We start from the raw sequence: 24025 nt of genomic DNA, 5'->3' as shown, positions 1-24025 counted from the left end.
GTGTACCACCATCTCCTGTTGTGTTCTTTTGTCCACCTGTAGACCCACTGGTGTACCACCGTCTCATGCTGTGTTCTGTTGTCCACCTGTAGACCCCTGGCATTATCACCACCCTCCTACTGTGATATTGTCTGATCTCTCTGCAGACCCCCAAATGCACCACCACAATTTATACTTCCTTGTTCTTTGTATTCCTGCAGACCCCTGGTGTACCACAACTCTCTCATATTGTGATGTTGTCTCACCTTTGCAGATCCCCGTGGTTTATCACCGTTCTCTCACTGTTTTCTTGTTGCCCTGTGGGCCCTGGGATGTACCACCATCCTCTTACTGTGATATTCTCTTCCTGCCCTACAGATTGCTGGGTGTGCCACCACTCTCGTATACTGTCTTTGGTGTACCACTGTTCTTACTGTGACTCCCTATAGATTCCTCCCTGGTGTACCACCCATCTCTCATACTGCGATTTTCTCTTGCCTCTCTCTAGACCTCCCCGGTGTTCCACCATTCGTCTCCTACTGTGTTCTGTCGTCTCCTTGGTTGTACCACCGCCCTCTCATGCTGTGTTCTGTCTCCTTGAGTGACCACTGCGCTATCCTACTGTGTTCTCTCTTCTGCCTGGGTGTACCACTGCCCACTCATGCTGTGTTCTCTAGTTTCCTTGGGTGTACCACTACTCTCTCACACTGTGTTCTTTGTCTCCGCGCAGACCCCCGCGTGTACCACTACCCTCTCATGCAGGGCCCGATGCTGCCCCTCAGCATCCTTCTGGGGTACACCTTCTTCGTGCTGTGGTTGGGTCCCCGCCTCATGGCCAACAAGAAACCCTTCGACCTGAAACCCCTGCTGGTCATCTACAACTTCAGCCTCGTGGCGCTATCGTCTTTCATCGTGTACGAGGTGAGTTGTGGCAACTGGGACCATGAGGGCGGGCAGGCTCTGGGGGCACCCCCTTACCTCTCCTTCTGACCTGAGTGGAGACACCTCTTCAGTTCAGTGTTTATAACTCCATCCTTCAAGCGAGGAAGCCGGGCCAGTGTGCAGGTGAGCGAGAGACGTGTTGGGATGTGGTCTGTTGTAGTACGGGCAACCATCAACCACCCACCGAATTTTGAAGTGAAGGGCCCGATCCTGAGGGGGCAGTGATCCTGAGGTCCCCGTCATACCCTGGAAGAGATGCCAGGGCCTTTGGTGGGTATGCGTCAAGTTGGATTTCGCTGGTAGTTTTTCATGCAGAGGCTCATCTCCAGGTTGTTGATGGTCTATTGACTGAAGGCGGTGCCCACATTTCTATGGCTTTGTTTTTTTTGCTCACCTGGGCCACCCCAAGTAAACTACCCCACCCCCTTCCCTGGAGAAAAGGAGCTAGCCTTCACTATGAGTGTGGTCCTGGAACAGAAGGCCTCGCATGCACACCATAGAGTTAAGAGTGCATGAGGGGACCTTGGCTAGATTGTCTCTCTGTGCTCTCCTTGCTGTGATGTCACCACAGTCCTTTCCACACCGTTTCCTTGAAACCATGTGGTTCTCGGTATAATTCAGAGCATCTCATGTATTCATAAAGACGCCCACTGTCGATTGTTAATCCTCCCCACCCTATCTAGTGTAACTGCGCTTTCTCCCTAAGTGCGTAAGATGTTTCCTCAAGGCGCTGCCCCTCAAGAGATGAGTTTGGCCTATGACCTCCCTTCTCTTCCGGCCCAACGCCTCGCCTGTTGACTGGATGCTAAGGAGGGTCTAACATCTGGTTGGTGAACCCCCCTTAGTAAAACCCTGGCTGGCTTTCTGTGTGTACCCCATGACGAGAATGGGCCCAACTCTCTGCCCTGGGGCTGTTTTTCACCCGAGAGATGAACCGGTTCTTACGGCGAGCTCTGGAGCAGAACGGGGTGTGACCTGTCTGCCTCAGTACAGAGTTGTCTAAAAGGGACCACTTACGCGGAAATACCGGGGGGACTCGGCGTTTTCACTTATCTAGGTGCCCACCCAGTCCCAGGGCAGTCTCTCATTCAGGGAGCCCACCCCGTCAGAGCAAAGGAGTCTCCTGTGCCACCTGGGTGCCCCTGACGTTCAGCGTGCCCACCCCCTGCATACCTCAAGAGTCTCTACCGTCCCTGGGCAGATGGGTCTCCTGCACCATTCACATCTTTCATACCCAGGACTCGGCCACCCAAAAGTGTAGGGGGTTCCTGTACCCACAGGCCCCTTGCAATCCAGAACTCCCCCTGCCTCTCGTTTCTCCCATCCACCCGGGTCTCCCACCTCCAGTGTGCCCAGCTCGTGCATTAGATGGTCTCTGCAGCTAACGTCTCCCTCTCTTGCTCATATCCACGGGGCCCCCCAGCCTGATTACAGAGGGCTTTTGTCATTCATTGCGTGATTTGTTCCTTCTCTCACTCTGGTTTTTTTTTCCTTCCAGTTTCTGATGTCAGGGTGGCTTACCGGGTACACCTGGAAGTGCGACCCCGTGGACACTTCCGATTCCCCCATGGCTCTCCGGGTAAGTGTGCATCTGTAGGAGCAAGCCTGAGTGCTGCAAAGTTTGTTTTACTTCCGTCTCTCCGAGTCGGAGCTCTGCATCTGACTGTTGCCTGTTTCTTGCAAAATTGAGGCGTTGCATGTTTGTTTTGCAGCCAAGGTGCTGCATATGTCTTGTGACATCAGAACCAGCATGTCTTGTGTCACCAGAATGTTGCATGTCTCTTACATGTGTCATCAGTATAACCAAAAAATTGGGTATCCTGTAATCCAGAAAGCAAGGGTAATATAGTCAAAAAATAAACAAGTGATCTGCCAGGAAAATAATTAAATAAATGTTAATTGTATGTTTATGAGATTCACAAGAAAATGTTTTGTGTAAACATTGCAGTATTGTCAAGCATAGCAAATAGACACAACTTTCGATGCTTCAACATAATATATTTTTTTGAAAACATATGAGTAGTAAATTATATATGGATATTTTCTTATACAGAGACTGACCTGTCAAAACACAACGGTGCTCCAAGTGTCAGCTCAGTGAATAGTGAAAGACAACGTGCCCAGAACATATTGAACGTATGTAACAGAAGTGAGAAAACGAAAATATATACAATATGTACAAAGGGGAGGTCGAGCCCACGAATAGAACTTCATGAAAATCATCAAATATGCACTGTTAATGTCCAGTTTTGAATGGCCAGGGATTGACCCATATATTAGTTGACGGTTCGATCCCTATTGGAATGACTTGTCCGGGGTCTTCAATGGGAGAAATAAATGACAGGAAGGCACCCACGAGCGAAAATGTGAACAAGAATCAGTCTCAAAAGGAGATCTAGGGCTAAAGTGAGTGCAAACACAACAGTGGGTGTCTTAGCGGACCAGGATCGATCTGGGTCAGCTCACTGCACAGCCTCAAAGGCCTTGATGCATGGATGCTGTGCCTATAAAGCGCTTCCCATTGATCAGCATGGGGATATATCCTTCGAGGACAAAAGACGCACGGGGAAGCGGCGGCGACGAGTAACTTCAGTAGCATTCTCTAATAGAAAACCTGACAATGGATGACAAGCTCATGCGGAGGTAAAGATAGACAACCCTCATCCTCCTGCATCGAGGAGTGTCCAGAGAAAGTAGGACAAGCAGCTGGAAACATCACAAAGGTAAATAGAAGCACACGCCGAACCTGTAAAGAGAACCTGTGAGCTTATGGTGTAAAGCACGCAGGTATGAAGAACAGCACAAAATGTGGCCGTGCGTACAAAAAAGTGGACCACAAGAAAACACGCCATCACACGTTATGCACGTGCCACACTCATCTGATCAAACATCCCACCTGCATTATAAGGCGAAAGGTAGCCACGCTGCGATGAGGGAAAAAACCCACAGAATATATCATGACTGAAAGCAGAAAGAAATATAAAAAAAAAAAAAAAAATCACTACCTGCCTGCTCCACACTGCATGAAACTCACTCACTTAACAAGCAAGCCACTGTGTGCGCCTGAAAGCAACTAAAATCAGTACCATCACTGTGGGAAAAGGGGGCCAGGTGCAGTAGCATGATCCCCGACATATGCCGCATCGAAGTGCATCTATGATAAAACCATGCGTTGGGGGGGGGCACAGGTAGGAGGACAAGCTCTCAACAAAATAAAACACAGTCAGCAACGACAGGGTGCAAGGAACACTCGGAGTATGAAAAACAGCGCTTAAGGGCAGAGCAGCGTAAGGAAACAAAGCGCATGGAGTAAACAGGCCAGCCTATGTCTGCCTCTACAGCATTGAAAACAATAGCGACACTGAAGGCAGCATGTCAACCTATATATTTGTGTCTCAACGCATCTCAGAGGAGTGACATCCGAGAACCAAATGGGCGCATCCATGGAAACAATGTGTAGGAGAAAGTTCTGGAAAGGTAAACATACCTAAAGCTCTTCGTGGGTGGCACCAGAACTTCAGGAAGTGGGGAGGGTGATGCGCCGTGGTATAGACTAGTGGAGTCTAGGGGGCTACGGAGAGAGATGAGGTGTCCTTGATCCATGGAGTCGGGACGGGTAGCGTAAAGCACTCCAAGTATAGGTCTGCGCATAATGAGCTATGTGGACTCAGAAAGCGGGCGGAGACTCAGAATAACGACAAAAGAATGACCGCCTTCCAGGCGGAACCCGCTAACCCAACAACTATGGCAACAATCCCCCACTGTGGGGGGTAAAAATAGGTTACATAAAAAAATAACTAATCAAGCTAGCATCGTAATTGCCTGGCATATATGTATGTAAAACAAAATAGCCCAAGTGCACTAAGGTACCAAGCCAGTGCATCCCGCCGTGGCGGTAAAGGCGGTGATGAAAGGGTGGAAATAGACAAACAGAAGGACCGTAGGAAGAAAAGGGAAATGCCCCGCAGTGGGAACGTGTACTGAATACCAACAGAGAAAACACCCAGAGGGGTACAGAAGAGGGTATGTACTTACAGTAAGTGAAAACAGTTATGTCATAGGACAGATACATGTACTGTGTACCCTCAAAAGGAAACAGGAGGGGTACAGTTGGTGGTGCCAATCATACAGTAGTGTAATCAGTGAACATAAGTTACAAGTTGGCATCATTCGTCTTTGTTTAGTTCATCCTCCCATCGATTTAAACTGATGCATCCAGCATCATTCCATCTCTAAGTCTTTTCTTGTGGTCAGCGCTGTTGATTAATGGTATGGGCTTCAGTGTACTTCCTCTTCTATAGGCACACTATACATGTATTGAGACCTTTGAGGCTGTGTACTATAATGACCCAGATTGATTCTGGTCCGGTAAGAGACCCATTGGTGATGTTGCACTTAAGTTGGCCCTAGATGACCTTTTTGAGGTTGATTCTTGTTCACATTTTGACTCAGTGACTTGCTGTTATTTCTTTGTCCTGATGAAGACTCCAGACAAATCATTCCAATAGGGGTAGAAACATTCAATAATATATGGTCAACCCTTGATCTTTCAAAACTGGACATTAACATTCCTTGATCATTTTCATGAAGTTCTATTCATGGGCTTGGCCTCCTGTTTGTACACATTGTATATATTTTCGTTTTCTCACTTCTGTTACATTCAATTTGTTTTGGGCACATTGTTTTTCACTATTCACTGTGCAGACACTTGGAGCACTACTTTGTTTTGACAGATCAGTCTCTGTATAAGAAAATAGCCATATATAATTCACTACTCATATGTTTTCAAAAATATTCATTATGTTGAAGCATCGAAAGTTGTCCATTTGCTGTGCTTGACAATATTGCAATGTTTACCATACATTTTTCTTTTGCCTGTCATCAGAGTCGGAGCACTGCATGTCTCACCATCAGAGCGCTTCATGTCTTGTGCCACCAGAAGAGGGCTGCTTTAGTCTGTCCCTGTCAGAGCCCTGCATGTGTCTGTGGGCATCGGAGCCCCGCATGTGTGTCTCCATCAAACCGCAGCATGTGTTGTGTGCCATCAGAGCGCTGCAAGTGTCTCTATTAGAGCGCTGCATGTCATGCGCTGTCAGTAGGCTGTCTTAGTCTCTCTCCATCAGGGCCCCGCATGTGTCTGTCTCTCCATCAAACAGTGGCATGTCGTGTGCCATCAGAGCTCTGCATGTTTTTTGCCCTCGGAGCCCTGCTGGTGTCTTGTGCCATCCTAGTGATGCTGCGTCTGTCAGGGTACTGTTTGTTTATCTCGCAGTCAGAGCATTGCATGAGTACTGTGAAATCAGAGTTCTGCATTCGTCTTGCTCCATCAGAGCTCGGAGTGTGTCTCCTGCAGTCAGAACTCTGTCTACATATTGTGCCATGCAAACACTTGTATGTGTCTCAGGTGGTTCTGCGCACTGCATGTGTCTCTCGCCATCAGGTTTAATCCCAGTATGGGGATGGGTCCTGCACTTCCGTTGCATTCCCAACTCTGGGAATTTATCTTGCTAGTTTTTCAAAGCACCAGTGTCTGTCATACAAGAGCTCTGTAGGAAACCAGCGTTGGCCGAGCCAGTAGATCTTGCCTTTGGGACTTGTTGGCTTTGCCAATCGACTTTCGCGATGCTGCACAGCATGGTTAAAGATTAAGCCAAATAAAGGCTCTGTGTGTCCGTCCACATCATTTTATAGGCACACACATGCAAAAGGACGCAGTTGCTTTTTTTCCTTCCTGTTTACTGTTCAAAGTCGGGTCAGTAAATGAAACAAAAACTAGTGCCAAAGTGTTTTTGGAAGTGGGAGTTAAGAACACGAGGCTGCAGGTGTGGTGATGCAACACATAGCACTGGTGGGGAAGAAAGCGACACGGGTAAAGCAACACGGGTGGCAGAGATAACATGGAGGCCTGGGAGGTGGAAGCAACACGGAGGGTGCGGGTGGAGGAAGCCATTTGGAAGTCAGAGGGACGCAACACGAGTGAGAGAGGAACATGGAGCGCGGGGGAAAGAATAGCACATGGGCTAGAGAGAACGTGAAGCTGTTGTGGGGGAAGCACACAGGTGAGAAAGCAATGTTCGGACAAGCACATGAAGGTGAGCACAACATGGGGGATGGAGGAGAAGCACATGAGGGTGAGCACAACATGGTGGGGGATGGAGGAGAAGCACATGAGGGTGAGTGCAACATGGTGGGGGATGGAGGAGAAGCACACAAGGGTGAGCGCAACATGGTGGGGGATGGAGGAGAAGCACACAAGGGTGAGCGCAACATGGTGGAGGATGGAGGAGAAGCACATGAGGGTGAGCACAACATGGTGGCGGATGGAGGAGAAGCACACGTGTGATAGAGCGATACTGAGCGAAGGTCAATACACAAGGAAAACTGGTGCAAAATGCATGCACTCCTGTGGATGGCGTAAACAAAAAGAAAAAAGTACTTATTCAAAAGTGAGCAGTGAAACAATAATAATGCTTTCGTGCTGCAGAGGAGGGACAAAAACAAGAAGAGAAAGTAAATCCGCAAAGCAAGCAAATGAGTGACAATAAAGCCAACAAATGGTAAGCAGTGGGCGGGCTCCAAGCCCACTCTAGGCTGACAAAAGGTCTTTTCTCCAATAGGCAGCTTGTGCTGCCTGGAAGGTGAGACCTGAAGACGCTTTTGCCTCCTTATTGACATATTTTCAAAGCTAGGGTGGAAGTTTAGCGGTCATAAAGCTGCCTGCGTCAAAGCAGACTTTGTGTGGAACTGGCCGGGCAGGTTCCTGCACCGGTCCGACTCGCCAGACCCTTTAGTACCTTCTGCCCTTTCTTCCGCTGTTGTGTGCTTGGAATCGGATGAGAATTTTGAGCTCCACGGTGTCGAAACCTGTCAATCCTGTCAACAAAAAATCCAAACTCTTTCGCTTTTCAAACAATTTCTGTATGGGTATGAATTACCAAGAACTAGTTGTGGATAAAATTCTACGGTTGTGAATATTTTTTTGTTGATTAAGGGGTAAGTAACCCCTTCCTCCCCCCCCCCCCCCCCCCCCCCCCCATACATTGCACCCTTACCACATGTGCTTTGTTATTCCAGTACTTTGTGTGTGGCCTCACCATTGTCCTCTCAATGCTGCATACAGTTTGCCTTTGGAACAACAATTCCCTTTTTATGTTTGCACAATTCCCAGTGCACTCATACTGGACAGCTGACCCAGCTTTAAAGCGCTTACACCTGCTGCCAAACTGGCAAGTTGAACAATTTAAAAATATTAATACTTATGCAATTGTGCACGACTGCGTGTATACACTTACCACCACTGCCCTACCAGAGAGCATACTGAATCCTTTGATGAATAGTAACTGTGCTTGAGAGCCCAAATCTTTTCTCAAGTACCCATTCCAGGAGTAGGTCCTGGTCAAGGGTGCTTGGATCTCTGGCACAGAATCACCTCCTCCAACCCATAGCTGTAGAATTCGATCATGCGATCATAAAACCAAGAGATTATTCCAAAAATTCCTGGAGCTGATCCATAAATATAGTTCATAAAATGAACTTATTTGTAATATTGCACACTATCAATAGATGTTGCACTTTTAAGGTCTCATCTTTATAGTTGTATGATTAATTTCTAAATCTCCTTGACCAGTTCTTCCTCCAGTATACAAATTAAGGGCCGCCTGTGAGCTCATCAAATTTGTCTTTGTGTGTAATCATTTGTTTCCTCTTTCTGCCGCTCACCTCATATTGGGTGGGTCGCAAACAGCCACCGTACCACCCTGTTCACATTTTTATACAGGTCCCTTACTGGCTCTTATGTGGAGTAATACCGATCGGCGAAAATGGACTACCCCGCAAGTGCTGGTCATGGATTAGGGACGGGCGCAAGTCACTTAAAGGTACACCATTGTTGAGATGCACACAACAGTTCAGTTCACTTTCACCAATTCAAGTTCACCACTAAAGATTCTTACGCTTGTCCTGCGGAATTATTCTGCTGCCTCAATTTCTCATTCCCCTCAAAGTTGCACTGTTCTGGAAGTGGGAGGCCCTGGCCCTGCAGCAGTGGCTCTTGTAGAGTGGGACGAAGGCGACGGCTGTCGCTGCTGAGCGGGATCAGCATAGCAGGCTCACTCGTCAGCACTCTTCTTCAGCAGCGGCGGCTTCCTAGGCTAGGTGCAGACGGGGCACTTGGATGGGCAGGTACAGCCTCAAGGCCAGTCGTCAGTGGGCGAGGGTCTTCTGCAATTGCATCCTGTAGCTGATCAAGGATTCTTCGTAGGGGGCAAAAAGGAATGTCCGATTTCAGTATCGGCTGCACCGTTCTCTTGGGCAGATGGCAGAACACAGCATCCTTGACAGCTTAAATCCACAATCCAGGTTGCAGGAAAGAACGCTTCGGGCACCGGGGACACACCGGTTGCTCTTGGATTTGCGCCCTTTCAGTTGACTGTTTCCTCTAGTCTCCTTGTGGACAATCTCTCCTACTGGACAGTGTGTCCTGCAGGCCCGGGGAGTTCTTTCTCTCTCTTTCTCTCTTTCTCTTTTTCTCTCTCTTTCTTTCTCTCTTTCTCTCTTTCTCTCTCTTCTCTCTCTTTCTCTCTCTCTTCTCTCTTTCTCTTTTTTTCTCTTTCTCTTTTTTTCTCTTTTTTTCTCCCTTTCTCTTTTTCTCTCTCTTTTTCTCTCTCTCTTTCTCTCTCTCTTTCTCTCTCTCTTTCTCTCTCTCTTTCTCTCTCTCTTTCTCTCTCTCTTTCTCTCTCTCTTTCTCTCTCTCTTTCTCTCTCTCTTTCTCTCTCTCTCTTTTTCTCTCTCTTTTTCTCTCTCTCTTTTTCTCTCTCTCTTTTTCTCTCTCTCTCTTTCTCTCTCTCTTTCTCTCTCTCTTTCTCTCTCTCTTTCTCTCTCTCTTTCTCTCTCTCTTTCTCTCTCTTTCTCTCTTTCTCTCTTTCTCTCTTTCTCTCTCTCTCTCTTCCCCCCCCCCCGCCCTCTGCTCCTCCATCACAAACGGAAGACACCAGGTGATGTCTACTCACCACTGGGAGACTGGCTGTCCTGCAGACATCAGCCCTGGTCATGCAGCAGTCCTTAGAATACTCCATTTCTTCGTCACAAAGAACTTGGAACTGGAACAGAATTGGGTGGTTTCGACCCCCCAACCCGTTTTTCTTTTTTACTCTGACTGTTCCTCAAACATAGCCTTTAGCAGGAATGATGGTGGCTCCAAGCGGGAGTATCCAGAACAAGGGCACAATGAAATGAAACCTCTCTGTACCAGCAGTAACCGGGGACGGGCAGAATGGCTTGCCCTTCCTGGAAACGTTCACGTCTACCATCTACCAAATGGCAGTGCTCAGGAAGACCTAATTAAGCGGTCCTTTGCTAACAAGGTCCTCACTGAACTTTAAAGGGGAGCCCTGCTTCCATCCTTCTCGACCATACGGGGAACATTCCCATTGCAGCAGAGTAGAGTTTGTAGTTGTGTGATTTAGTTAGATGTGCTGGAAGACCAGGTTTGTTTTTACAACTATTTCTCTCCAGTAGGTCAGTTCCTGGTGTAGCCTTCGTGCCCAGGGTTTCCATTATCAAGGCACCTCAACAGTGCTTTGACCCTCTCCTTCCTTAAGCCCTTAGTTCACTGTGTCTCACTCTCTTATCCAGAGGCTCTTCCGACAACCTTGGGGACTGGAATAAAGTCCATCTTTTTGTCAGTCTGAGACATTGTCCACATTCAGTTCTTCACACTTCTCAATATTTTAATCACTAGATATGCTGTAGCTGCTTTAGTGTGTTAGCGCCCTCTTGCAGGGCGTTGAAGGGTGCAAGGCGTTGGGTTTCCTCTGAGTAATACTGCTTGGGTCTCTGGTGACCCTCACATAGATTTTGACAATAGTTTCATTTTTTTCAGTGAGAGGGGTTGATGAGGGAGACATTGCATCATGTGACCAGCTGCTGTTAGGCCCCTAATTCTACACATGGTTTCTGGGTGCTTGGAACTGCCAGACCGAGCGTTGGTGGCTGTTACAGGCATTGGGGTGTAGGTCTGGACTGCTGTGTCTTGTCGCCATGCTAAGGGCTCTGTTTTTGCCTCTCCACCGCTCCACTCCATTGGTGGACGACAGAGACAACAGTGTCCTGGCTCGGACATCAAAGGGTCACATCGCCTGTGTAGATGTTCAGGACATCCTGTCTGTGTCTGAGGAAACTCCCTGGTGGTGAAACATCCTGGGCTTTGAAGAAAGGGTACAGAAGCACTCAGAAACGTCCTACTGTTTTCCAAAAAACATGTACGTCATCGTTCAAATAGAACACAGTTCAAGGAATATTTTTGACTCTCTATTCTTTCTTCAATCTTCACAAATTGGTACAATTTATCCTTTAAAGGCAGCCGACACGTGTTTCATCATCAAGGCTATCTGCTCAAGGAATGACTCGAGACAACCAAAAAACGAGTATGTAAGTGATGTCGTGGAAGGGTATAGATATGACACTTGTAGGTCATAAGAACTATCTATGGTCCATCTGGAAGACCTAAGACGATGAGCCACACGTACGCGAGGATCCCCGACAGTCACAGGAAGCTCCTGGGCCCTCCAGAATAGTCTGTGTATAAACAATGTCTTAAGTCACAAACTGTCAGAGGGCCACGTATAGGAACATAGTACCAAGCTCTTATGGGGGCCGTGATGAGCCCAGCCACAGTATTTTGTTGTCGCACAAACAGTCCCAGCATCCTGTGCTTGTCTTGAGGATGCTGCGGCCACGGTGGTGTGGATGATGCTGCGCTACGCTACAGGGCGCTTGTAGTCTGCAGCACCCATTGCCCCCCAGCACACCTGCTGCTGTCAGCCTTGTGTTTTGTCTGCATAGGTCTGTCCAAGGGCTTCTGCCTCTGTGTGCCACACAGCTTCCTTCCACGATTTTAAAGTTCAGATTTCATAGCTGGATCACTTTTTTTCTTATTGGAGAGAGCGCAACAGGTTTGATTGGGTGTGGTGACCCATCCTTTGGGCGGTGGTCCTTTGGTGCATGCTGGGACGATCCACACGAAACGTCTTGATACAAAGTGGAAGTTTGCTCAGGAGAGCTCAGCCCTGGACTGAATCTACCTGAGGTCATTAATGAACAGGAGCGCCCCCCCCTTCCCGCCCCCTCTCACAAGAACATAGTCTCAACAAACAAGCTTCCTTCTGGTGCCCCCACATGTCGGAGTCGGAAAGTTTTGTTAAGAGCGCTACCCATAAGGGAGACATTCCACCCATTGCTCCGCAGTAATGAGATCTGACTGCAGCAAGGCGGGGCGGACACCTGACATTTCTGGCGCTGACCCCTGGTTGGAAGTTGAGAGTTTTGGGGTAACGATGAGCTCTGAGGCCTGGCCTCCTCTCTGCTGAGGTGACGCTTGATGAATCTGTGACTGCGGTTGCAGAGGTGGCCTGATGTGGCATTGCTAACGCGCGGGTGGAGGCGGATTGTTGCACCCAGACAGCCGATAATGGCATTAGATGAGAGATGAATACTCCGCTGGGCTGAGCCACGATCTAATTGACAAACTCTCAAGCCAATGGCTGATAAGGGCAGACTGAAAGCACTCTGTGTTCATTGTCAGCCATAGGTCTGCTTGACAATTGTCCTGTTAAAACTAAGACTTAAGAAGGTGAAAAACTCCGCTTTTGGGCTCCTCACCTCTGCGGAGCAGCCAGGCCTCGAGGGGTACACATGGCTTTCGGAGTGTTTATTGGGCGGAGGTGCCTTATTTGTAAAATAAGTACCGGTGCCGAGAGCGCTGCTCAGACGCTGGCGCTATAAAATGTCAGTGTGTGAACAGGAAGGGTACGTAGTGCTGAGTCCACCTCGGGCCTCTTTAATTCACTGCCAGGTACTCCCTGCCCTGTCATCTCACTCTTACAGGTTTCTGCTTTCTCCCTTGGTGACGGATTTTCCATTTTTCTCTTCCTCGGTTTTTAGTTTTTGTTTATATTTCCCTCTGTTGGTATCAGGAAATGTCTGATGTGAAGGACTAAGGGCCGGCCCCCCAAAATAAGTGCTGGTGCCCCACCACCGGCTGACATTAAGCACTGTTGGACGGCCCTTTACAATGGTGCTGCCCTGTCCTGTCGGGCTGCCTTAGGCTGTGGCTGGATGGGCAGGGGGCAGTCTCGCATTCTTTTATGTGCGGGAATAGATAGATAAATAAATATCCAAATCCATATATAAATATCTATCCCCGGACATAAAAGAATGCGAGACTGCCACCCTGCCCATCCAGCCACAGCCTAAGGCAGCATATATAGCTCGATAGATAGATCGATCGTTCTATGTTTCTGATATGCTATTTCTATAGCACAAACCTAGCCAGCAAGCAGCTGAAAGAGAATCCCAGACTCAACCAAATTCACCGGGTAAATGACTTTTTTCATTCATGGAAGACGTCCCCCTCAGGTTCTCCTTGGTGAAGTGTGTTGCGGAAGGATACAGTCCAGCCACGAGTTGTAACTGTGCTCTCACTGGCCATCCTGATACCAGCCCACACTGGGCCAAGTTTAATCCAAAAATCCTCTCGGTAGGTTCATACCAGAGATTGGAACCGACAAACCCTTGTAAATTAAATAACTCGCAGTGGCGAAGCCCCTTTCTGTTCAACTTCCCGGGGAGTTTCCGTAATTTCTCTCTGCAGCTCACAGGTCACAGAGTCCATTCTTAGCTGATTTTCTTACATCGTGCTCAGCAGAATTAAGAGGAAAAAAAATGTTATTCGGACAGAGAGGCCTTTGTATCCCTGGCCAGGGTGGGAGCGGAGAGGGCAGGGCGCTTTCCCTGCTGACGGCTGTGGACCGGCTGGCGAGGGCACACTGGGCCACTTGACAGAGCCACTTTCGGCATGTCACATGACTTGTGGGAGCAGAGGGGTGCTGTTACCTGCTCCTTTACACCAGTGCTTAATTTGTGTGTGTGTTTGGGGGGGGGGGGGGGGGGGGGGGAGTTGCAGGGTCCTCATCAGGAGGCCCCTGCGGTTTGTGCCACACATTGCCCCTGCCAGCTCTGCCAGTGATAGTAAGAGCACAATACTACCCATCACAATGTCACAGGTCCAGGCCCCCTAAGCTATAAGAATGACTTGGCAGCTGGTAATAATTGTTTTAAAAGCAAATTGAAATAATAATAAACTGTTGTTCTGCTTATCTTTAAATACATTACACAAACAGCGACACCATGTGGCAGCTGTCATAAGTGCTGCTGCACCGGAAACCACTGGCTGAAATTAAGCACTGCTTTACACTCGTTAAACAGTTATGTCGAACCCTTGACTAATTTTCAGTGTTTCCAATGTGGAGCCGCCCATGTGATTGCACACAAGTTCCAGACTTTCTTAGCGTCCAATGCATTTAGCATGGTCGCGCCCCAGGACTCCGTTTCTCGTTGGTAATCCTCAGTTTGACAGTGGGGTAAGTGCCAACAGCTTTTCACAATCGTAAGCACAGATTCAGGTGATACAGTTCTTACACTTCACTGAGTCAGGATGTGGAATTTAGAGTGGCAAATGCTGCTTCATTGCTTCAAGAGTACAAAGCTATCCTTATCGTGGCTAGCTGTCCCGCATCTCACTGTAGTGTCAGTCAGTGTGGCAGATGGGCTCGTAAGGGCACAGTCCTATTCATAACCTGTTTTTAATACAGCTCCTTCTAGCGAAGTTTGTGGCATTTCAAACCGCTGCAAGTAACAGGTGTTATGCAAATGACTGGAACTCCTTTTAGCGTCCTTGGAAAAGTGAAAGATTGGGTTGGCCTTGGGATAGAGTCATCCTATTCTTCAGAAAGCATTCAAAGAAGACAAGCAGTAAAGTGTAAGGACGTGCAAGGCGGCACCCGACACTTGTGCCTTTCTCGAGGATCGAAAGTGAACAGTCAGTTCCATCTAGAGGCCCAGTTCAGCAATCTGATGTTGAAGCGCAATAGATCTACTTGAGTTTCAGGCCTTTCACAAATTCAATTTAATATCTTACGGCCTCATTAAGAGTCTGGCGGTCCACTGCGGGTCCACCAAACTCATGGGGCAGACGCGATGGCGTCCCCCTGCAATATTACAATGTCTCTGCCAGTCTGACCAGCAGGAACAGCGCTACGAGATAGCTCTCGGCTCCCTTTGAGGAGCCGAGTGCTATCTCGTAGCACAGAGGGGGCCAACCAACACCCTCAAAATGGTCACTGTCTTCAAAGCAGACAGTGTGCATTCCGATAGTGCTGGGCGCACTCCCTCACCGCCAGACTTTCCAGGTCAGTGAAACCGCTGTGGAAAGGCTGGCGGTGAGTGTAGATGTAATCAGCCAGGTGGTGCTGAATTGAGCTGCCGGGAACCGTGTTGTTGTTGTAATTGGGCGGTCTGACCGCCACACTCGTAATGAAGCCCTTAGTCTTGGAAAGAGAGAATCGTTGGCTTGGTTAATTATTCGGAGTTACTGTTATGGGAGCTCAGCTGGTTCACAAGCAATTTAAATTTGTTTCACATGGACACTTCATTGTTCCTTGGACCGACTCCATTTAAGGACATGAGGCTAATTCTCATTTTCGCATCAACCATTCCCTTCCCTCCAAGTCTTTCTTCCTTGTCGTACAACGCTCCTGCTCACTCTTAACATACTCCGGATGCTGACAGATTTGTCTGTTAATAAGGTCCAGGTTGTTGTGAATTAGACCTGGCCGAGCCTACCGAGGTCTCTACGACAGCCTTTTACCTCCCTGTCTGGTGGGAACGCTCTAGCCAATCTCTCCAGTTACACCTAGGACTCACTTTACAAGACTGTTTGGTTGTGTGATGTAGTCTTGATTTCCTCCGCTACTGGAGTTTGCGCCCTCTCTACTGCTTTTAGGTGAACTCTCCTCCCCACCTCCTAAACACGTGGTCACTGTCGGCGCCCTGATTGCAGAGCCTCTGAACCAAACGATACATTTGAATAATATTAAAATGCTTCAACAGGGACACTCCCACATGATATCCGTTTACAAAGCAGCCACCTGGAAATCAGGTCACAGCTATTGTGCAAGCTCTGCTGCTTTGATGCAGACAGGGGGCTGGTGGATCAAGTTAATGCATGTGCTTCGCAGACAATCGTAGGTGTGTTTGTTAATGCCTCCTTTGCTCATACTTCTGCATGTGTGTATAATCCTACGAAATCCTTTCTTCTAGAGAGAAGGCTTTAAATGTCGCGGTATCACTCAAGCGCTAGTGTCCTCGACGGTTGATTATACCCGCTCTGGCACCCTTTCAGGATCGGGTGCCACTTAATAATATTCTTGCTCCCGAGGGAGATTATTTTAGAATTCATTGTAAAATAATCTGAACAAAATGGATACTCCTAGTGGTGCTAAAGAGAAGATGCAATACGCGGGAAGGCGACAGCGCCATTGCTGAGGTTGACTGAGGGACATGTGGTCCAATTCCATGCAGTGCTTCATGTGCCATTCGGAGAGCCTTAAAGGTGACTTATTTTTTTTTTTTACTGGAAGCCAGTGAAGCTTCAACAAGGCACCAGAGGCAGATTTGAACGTTGGTATCTTCTTAAGAAGATGACCACCTGCGTTCTGCAGCATCTGAAGCTTATTTTATGAACATTGTTTAATGCCCAAATAAAGGGCATTACAGTAATCCAATCCGGATGATACAAATGTGATGACCACTGATTTTTGCAAATTGAAAGGAATAAAAAGCAGAACCTTCCTCAACGTTCTCAACATAAAAAAAAAAACAATTTGAGGTCAATTTATTGATCTGACCCGTGAAAGACAGCTCAGCGTCAAAACCTACCCCGAGATTCCTAACTTTAGGTATTGGTTGGGGGGGGGGTTACGGGGGAGGAGGGACTGAGGCCACCAGGATTGTTTCTAAAAAGAGGTATCCATACCAAAAAAAAGAACCTGTTTTTTTCCAAATTCAGCTTCTGGCAATTGCCGCTCATCCAGCCGACGATTGCACACATACCTCTGTTGAACCGTTCGGCGACCTCCTCTACATTATTTGAGATCGACACAACAGTTTGGATGTCGTCAGGATAGGATACTGTTGCAAAACCAAAGGAGTGAATCAATTTATCTAAGGGGGGTGCGGGGGGGGACACATAAATATTAAACAGCCGTGGGCTAAGGGATGACCCCTGGGGGACACCACAAGGCAGAGGAAGGGATTTTGAATTGAACTCTCTATGGGCTACCGTCTACTCTCTATTTGTAACAAATGAAGAAAGATGATCCTGGACCCATCAGACGATCCTGATTTCTGCTAGGTGCTCAAGCAGGGCTACATGGCTCTTGATATCAAAAGCTGTGGAAAGGTCCAAAAAGACCACCGCAGCCCTTCCTCAGTTGTCCATAACATGCCTGATCTCAGCAGAAACTGACCAAGGCTGACTCTGTAGCGTAGCTTGACCTGAAGCCAAACTGCGCCTCTTTCAAAAACCCATTCTTCTCTAGGTATTCAGAGTGTTTTGTTGAGATGTTTCTGAAGGACCTTAGCTGGAAATACAAATAGGTCAATTATTTTTCTATTCCTGTGGGTTAAGTGAAGGCTTTTTCATCCATTGAAGAATTGAGTCTTTTTTTTCCATTCCGTGGGAAAACATGCCCACCTTGATAATAGTATTTTACGAAGTAGTAAGAACCGAAGCTATCTTGTCAGCTGCATGATGCAGCGCTTTGTGCAGACAGGGTCTGACGTAGCTCCTGATTTATTGTGACCAGCTAAGTCAAACTTGGTCAGTAGTCAAAGGGGGAACTTGTGGAGCTCTGTCAGATCTCATCAATACAGCCTCTGTGATTGAATCTGCAAAGGATCAGGTAGGATCAAATTCAGCGTATGCTGCCTCCACTTTATTTTTTAAAAAGTCCACCAACTTATCACAAAACGTCTGACGGGGAAGGAGAGCGTTTCAAGGATTGGGGCTAGAAAGTGCCTGTACAGTTTCAAAATAGCTCCCTCGAAGAATTTACAGCCAAATAGATTTTTTCAGTATAGTAATTAGTTTTCTCCTCAATAATAAGTTTTTCTTATACTCCTGGGTAACTTCTTCATATATCCCTTTTTCCATTTCACAATCTCCAGACTTTTTCTTGCCTATGGCATTTTTGTTTCATGGCCCTAAATTTGAGTGAAAACCATGGTCTGTTCCGGTAAGTTCTTACACTTTTTTAATGGCCCCATTCATCCCCTCTGTGCAGTTTGCTGCAGTGGGTTTGTCAGTAAGCTGTGGCAGTGAGGCTCCAAGACTGTCGGACAGGTCCCTCTTCTTACTTCTATTCCAGGCCAGACTCCCTTTGCTTTTCCCTACTATATTCGCTGAAAGTTTTGGAACTGGGATAACGAGGCTAAAGCAGCTCGCCCTACGATCACACCAGGTGATGGCTAAAACTGCTTCCATCTTGAGAGTAGAATTGTTCGAAAACAAAGTTTTTTTAAAGTGTGTCCTGCTATCCGTGAAGCGGTGTCCACCAACTGATTCAAACTAAAACCACTCACATTTTCAATTAAAAGTGCTGAGTCTTTGTTGGGGTCCCCTAGGTGAAATTTAAAATTGCGTAGTACCGTGTAGTTGGGGTATTGTACACTTATCTCTAGAAAATTGCTTAAAGCATCTAAAAAGGTAGTTTTGAACCCCGGGGCCTACAGATCAAAAGACCATAAAATGTAAAGTTATTGGTTAATTTACGTTTGAAAGAGAAAGCCTCACTGTCTGCTAAGTTAGAAGGTTCACATGTTAAATCCCAAACATATATACATATATATATATATATATATATATATATATATATATATATATATATATATATATATATATATATATATATATATATATAATCTCGCGATGTACTATCACTAGTCCCCCGCCACGTTTACCAGCCCTGTCTCACCTACTAATAGCATATCCAGCTGGCAAAGCTGCAGCAAGGTCCGGGTTTGAAGTTTGTCCATCTCTGTGTGCCTCGAAGCCTGTGGTTTACAGATTGTGTTGTGTGGGGAGAGGGTAGTGCCTGAGCCGCTTCTGTGTGCTTCGAAGCCTCTGGTTTAGGGATTTTGTGGTGGGGAGCACGTAGTGCCTGAGCAGCATCTGGTGCACGTCTGTGTGCCTCGAAGCCTCTACCCCACTGATGGTAAAGGCCGTTATCTGCTTCCTGCTGATAAGCCAGTGACTGTTACAGAAGCTCTGGAGATAAAAGGCAGATTTCTCCCTCTGTATCAGGCGCTTTCATCACAAGGGCGGACATTGCTGGCTTGGGTGCTGACGTCGGCTCCTTCACTCCCTCCCCTCAGTGGCAGGTGCACCCCTCACAACCCCCCACGGCTCCTGGACTTTGCCCAGAGGAGCTGGTGATGGTACAGCCCGTTCCATCAATACTTCTCACTAGGAGGGAGTAGCGGGCGGTTAATGTGTAATAATAAGGCCCCTGGTCTGCTCCGGACAGACTGTTCTTTCATCTGCCTCAGGTTCTCACCTACCACTCATCGACCGATGGCTGGGGTCCATGTAGAGAGGCTGCGGGATCGGACCCTCACGGAGGGGGCGGGAGGAGTGCGAAGGATAAGTCATCGTTCCTCACAAACATTCCCTGTCCCCGCTCCCTCCCCCGGCCTTTGTTTCTTGATATCTTCTGTTCCTCACCTGACTCAAAATTTCTTCACCTTATCTCCTTCCATGCTAGCCCCACACACCTCCCTTGCTCCGACATGGGTAGATACTAGAGGGCTCCGCCTGCTCCTGAGGCAGTGGAGGGAAGGGAGCGGGGGAGGAGTGCCTCAGGGCTCTGCCTGCTCCTGAGGGTGAGGGTACCACAGGGCTCCGCCTGCTCCTGAGGGTGAGGGTACCACAGGGCTCCGCCTGCTTGTGAGCGGATGGAGGGGTACCACTGGGCTCTACACCCTCCTGAGAGGGTACTGAGGTACCACCAGGCTCTGCCTGTTCCTGAGGGTGGGGTGGGGGGTACCGCTGGGCTCTGCCCGTTCCTGAAATGGTGGGAAGGTACCACAGGGCTCTGCCCGCTACTCAGTGGGTGAGGAGGTACCACAGGGCTCTGCCCACTCCTGAGACAGGGATACCTCGGGACTCTGCCTGCTCCTGAGAAGTTGAGGCGGTACCTCATGGCTCTGCTTACTCCTGAGCGGTGGATGATACCTCAGGGCTCCGCCCAATTCTGAGAGGTGGGAAGGTACCGCAGGGCTCTGCCCGCCCATGAGAGGCAGATGATACCTCAGGGTTCTGCTGGCTCCTGACAAGTCGGTGTGGTACCTCGGGGCTCTGCCGAGCCTGCTGAGACCTTGAGTGGACAGCGGATGGCTGTCTTCTCTCTTTGCAGAAGGGTAGTGTCTGTAGGACTCTGCTTGAAATGTAGGCTGATGAGTAGATGAGAAGAGGGCGCTGCCCACTTTCTTAAGATGGAAAAGCATCATTTAACTCTTCTTTCCACTCTGGGAGGATGGGCAGGTTCCAATGCTCTGACCGTTCTTATAAAGATGGGCTGGTGCCAGAGGGATATGTCTGCTAGCCTAAACCATGAATAGGTACCTACTCGTGGGGGGCACCCCCTCTACTCCGCTAGTACTCGTGTGGCGGAGGGGTCTGCCTGCTCAGCTGGGTTGGTAAGTGGGTGCAGGAGGGTTGTCTGCGATGCTGGAGGGCGCGGTCCTGAGGTGGTATATGGGTGCCGAGAGGCTCTCCTGGTAGGTTGAATTGATGGCCCGTGAAGGCGGCCGTGCGTCACAGTTTTTGTTGGCTGTATCTCTAGTTGTAAACCTGTTTGCATGCTTGTCTGATGTATCTTTCCCACGGTGTCTCCACAGATGGTCCGAGTCTCCTGGCTCTTCCTCTTCTCCAAGTTTATTGAGCTCATGGACACGGTAAGTGTTGCTTTCCTTCAGCCGGTGCTTCCTGGGCAGTCCTTCCAAGGAGAGATAGTGGCAGCTTGTCGTAAGACGATGGGAAGGGCGTGGAGAGGGAGGAGTTTCTGACGACTGAGGAGAGGTAGTGGCCATCCTTCAGAGGGTGGGTTGAAGGGCGCACAGAGGGAGGAGCTTCTGCCTAGAGAGCAGTAGTGACCACCCTTCATAGTACAGGGGGAAAGGTGCAGAGAGGGTGGGGCTTCTGACTGAGGAGAGGTAGTGTGGCCGTCTGTCATAGGACTAAAGTTTTCTTGTCAATGCGTCGAGTTTTCACTTCTGTTAAGGACGATTAGGCTTTGGATTACGGTTCTCCTTCTTTGCTGTTTATTACTCAAAAACTTACAGCGGCCAATGAATACAAACTTTTTTTTATCACACCACGTTTCCCGTGGCTTCATATTTATGCCTACGATTTCATGTTGTGAGTTATGGGAAACGTGTATAGTAACAAGTATAGGTTTCAGAGGGTGTTTAGGTATGGTCCCTCCTTGGAAAAAAGTTAATTAACGTTTGTGATTTGGAAAAGTCTATCAACTTTCACTATGTTTATCTTGATCCTCTCTGTATCGATTTAATTTCTTCCCAGGTCTTCTTCGTCATCCGAAAGAAGAACAGCCAGATCACCTTCCTTCACCTCGTCCATCACTCGGTCTTGCCCTGGAGTTGGTGGTGGGGGGTGAAGTTTGGCCCAGGTAAGGGGTCCGCAGGACTCTGGGTGTGATCATAGACTCTTGAAGTAAGAGTTCTGGGGGATGAAGGTTGGCCCATCTAAACATCTGTACGCTTTTGTTAGTGATGTTTGATTCCTGCAGGAAGAGCTTACGATGGAGATTTTCTGAGGATGCTTCTAACTGCAGGTTCCTCACCTTTGAAACGCCTCTGTGGTCATGGTGTCTGGTAACATTGGGGTCTGCTGGGAGTATTGATGGTCTAGTACTATCGCAGGGATGCCACCTTAGCTGGGAGTGTAGATGATGCAGTGGTGTGTTCCACCGGGATCTGCTGGGACAGTCGATGCTCTGGAGGTCTGGCTCCGCGCTAATCTGAGCGACTGTGAGGATTGCAGGGACACCATCTCAGCTAGGGTTCTTGCTGTCGGTGGTCTGGTATCACTGGGTTCCGAGTGCTGCTGTAGACAGTGGTTTCCAACCTGTGGTCCGGGGACCTCTGGGGGTACGCGAAGCCTTCTCAGGGGGCCCGACTGCATTGAAAATTAAATAATATTAAGAGATTAGGTCCACAGCTTTTAGTAATGGCTCAGTGGGGGGGGGGGGGTCCCCGTATTCCAATAATGATTTAGTGGGAGGTCCCTGGGTTCCAGTAATGATAAAGTGGGGGTCCACAGAAGTCAAAAGGTTGGGAACTGCTGGTGTAGACCAGTGAAACCATCGGAGCCTGTAGTGTTGAGGGTCCGGTGATAGTGTTGAGGGTCCGGTGATAGTGTTGAGGGTCCGGTGATAGTGTTGAGGGTCCGGTGATGTGCTGCCATGCTACTCTGAGTGCTGGTGAAGAACGCGGTGATACCATCCCAGCTAGGAGTGTTGACCAAGAAGTAGCATTTCACCTGGGTCTGGAGGAGCTGTCCCACCCTCACAAACCGCAGCACACTCCTCTGGGCTCCACAGCACACCACAGGATCTCAGGCCTGCTGCTGAAGCGCAACATTGATAACCAACAAAACCGAAGAACTTGTGAGCTCCAGTATTTGAAGATGTGATCTTGAAAACCAGTCCCAGCATAGGTGGGGGTTTGAGACACAGCAGTAACTTTGAACCTCGTGTTATTGACTGTGGTAGTTCTGGCCTATCTAATGGGTGCTGTATAACCCCACAACCCACAGTGGGGCAGCTGCTCGTGTGATCTTAGAGCTGAGGCTCATGACATTCATAATGCCTACACTCCTGTGTGGGCAGAAGCTCTTGGTCACTGTGCAGTCCCAGGCGCTCTCCCGTTGAATCAATAGTTATGGTTGTACAACATTCAGACGTGCTGAGCTGGTATAACCTCCGCCCAAGGTCGCAACGATAAACCGACAAGCACTATAGTGACACCTATTGTAGTCCCAGATTGCACTGTGTACAAAGGGGGCCAAAATGCCTTGTAAATAATTTGAAAACTTTCCAAGTAATTTATCTTCAAATACTTATAATCTGTCCAAATTAGGAATTTTTATTCCTCAAGCGATAGCATCTGCTATATGTTCTTCAGTGCTTTAGCACCCCCCTCCCCTTCTAGCGCCTTGAGACCCTTACAGGTGAGTAGTCGCCCTATACAAACTCCTGATTGATTGATTAGCAAAGCAATTCACAATGCTTTTCTGTTTTGATGCCCTTCATCAGCGGAAAATCTGACATAAAAATATACGCACGCTCACTAAGTCACAAAAACATATGATTTATTCTCACTAATGCAAGTCACAAAAACATTCAGTTAGTTATAGGTCAAGAAGAATATGTTAGAAGCAAAATTCATGGAGCGAAATGTATAGGAATAGTGAGACTATTGCAGTCTTAAAGGTAAAAATATAACACCATTATGTAAGGGAAAAATCACCACCATCATGTGTTCCCCGCCATTAGACAACCGAAATAGCAGTTTCCAATACTCTTGTGACCATTAGATGAATACATAATAAGTCCGAACAGGCATAGTATGCACAACCTAAGTTCAAACAAAGTTGAAGTTTCTAAAATATTTGTCTGTGATAACACGCCCATGCTGACTGATTTAAAAAAAAAAAAAAAAAAAAAAAAAAAAAAATCTTTAAAAAAAGGAAAGATGGGCTGTCGTGCAGAATGCCAAGCGCTGATGTTTGCAGCTAAAGGAACGCCGTGTACAGCTTCCATATTTTAAAACGGTGATCGTGTGGTATGTGGTTAGTAAAGTTAATCTGCAATCCAAACTTGTTGAGTTTCATGCAGTTTATACAAAAAGCATGCATGAGCAAAAGTAAAATTAAAACGTGAGATCCAAAAATAAATAGATACATGCCATAAAGCTTGACATAACAAAGGCAGCTGGGGCGGCCATCTTCAAACATGAATCAAGCTATTGTCCCAAACATATAACATGTCACAAAATAGAACATTTTCAACAAAAAGCTAAAATGACAATCGCTGTTTTAACTCATGAAGTAAGCAATGTGATCAGCAGACGATATGTCCTTGTAGTAAATATACCAAAATTAACAATATTTCAGTCAGTGATTAAC

General features: G+C 47.8%; 1 protein-coding gene across 5 annotated transcripts in view; it reads left to right on the top strand.

Annotated features, from left to right (window-relative positions):
- ELOVL1 (ELOVL fatty acid elongase 1) overlaps window positions 1-24025 on the top strand; it is an 86776-nt gene that overhangs the window by 53139 nt on the left and 9612 nt on the right. For all 5 annotated transcript variants that reach the window (XM_069227797.1, XM_069227799.1, XM_069227801.1 and 2 more), the window contains exons 3-6: window positions 710-900; window positions 2420-2500; window positions 20716-20772; window positions 21401-21506. In XM_069227797.1, coding sequence (XP_069083898.1) covers window positions 710-900; window positions 2420-2500; window positions 20716-20772; window positions 21401-21506 — 435 coding nt within the window. The remainder of the gene's footprint in view (window positions 1-709; window positions 901-2419; window positions 2501-20715; window positions 20773-21400; window positions 21507-24025) is intronic.

The sequence above is a fragment of the Pleurodeles waltl genome, chromosome 4_1, assembly GCF_031143425.1.
Source record: "Pleurodeles waltl isolate 20211129_DDA chromosome 4_1, aPleWal1.hap1.20221129, whole genome shotgun sequence".
In the NCBI taxonomy this organism is placed as follows: Eukaryota; Metazoa; Chordata; class Amphibia; order Caudata; family Salamandridae; genus Pleurodeles; species Pleurodeles waltl.
Note: the sequence above shows the minus strand (reverse complement) of the source record. Positions and strands in the feature narration are given on the sequence as shown.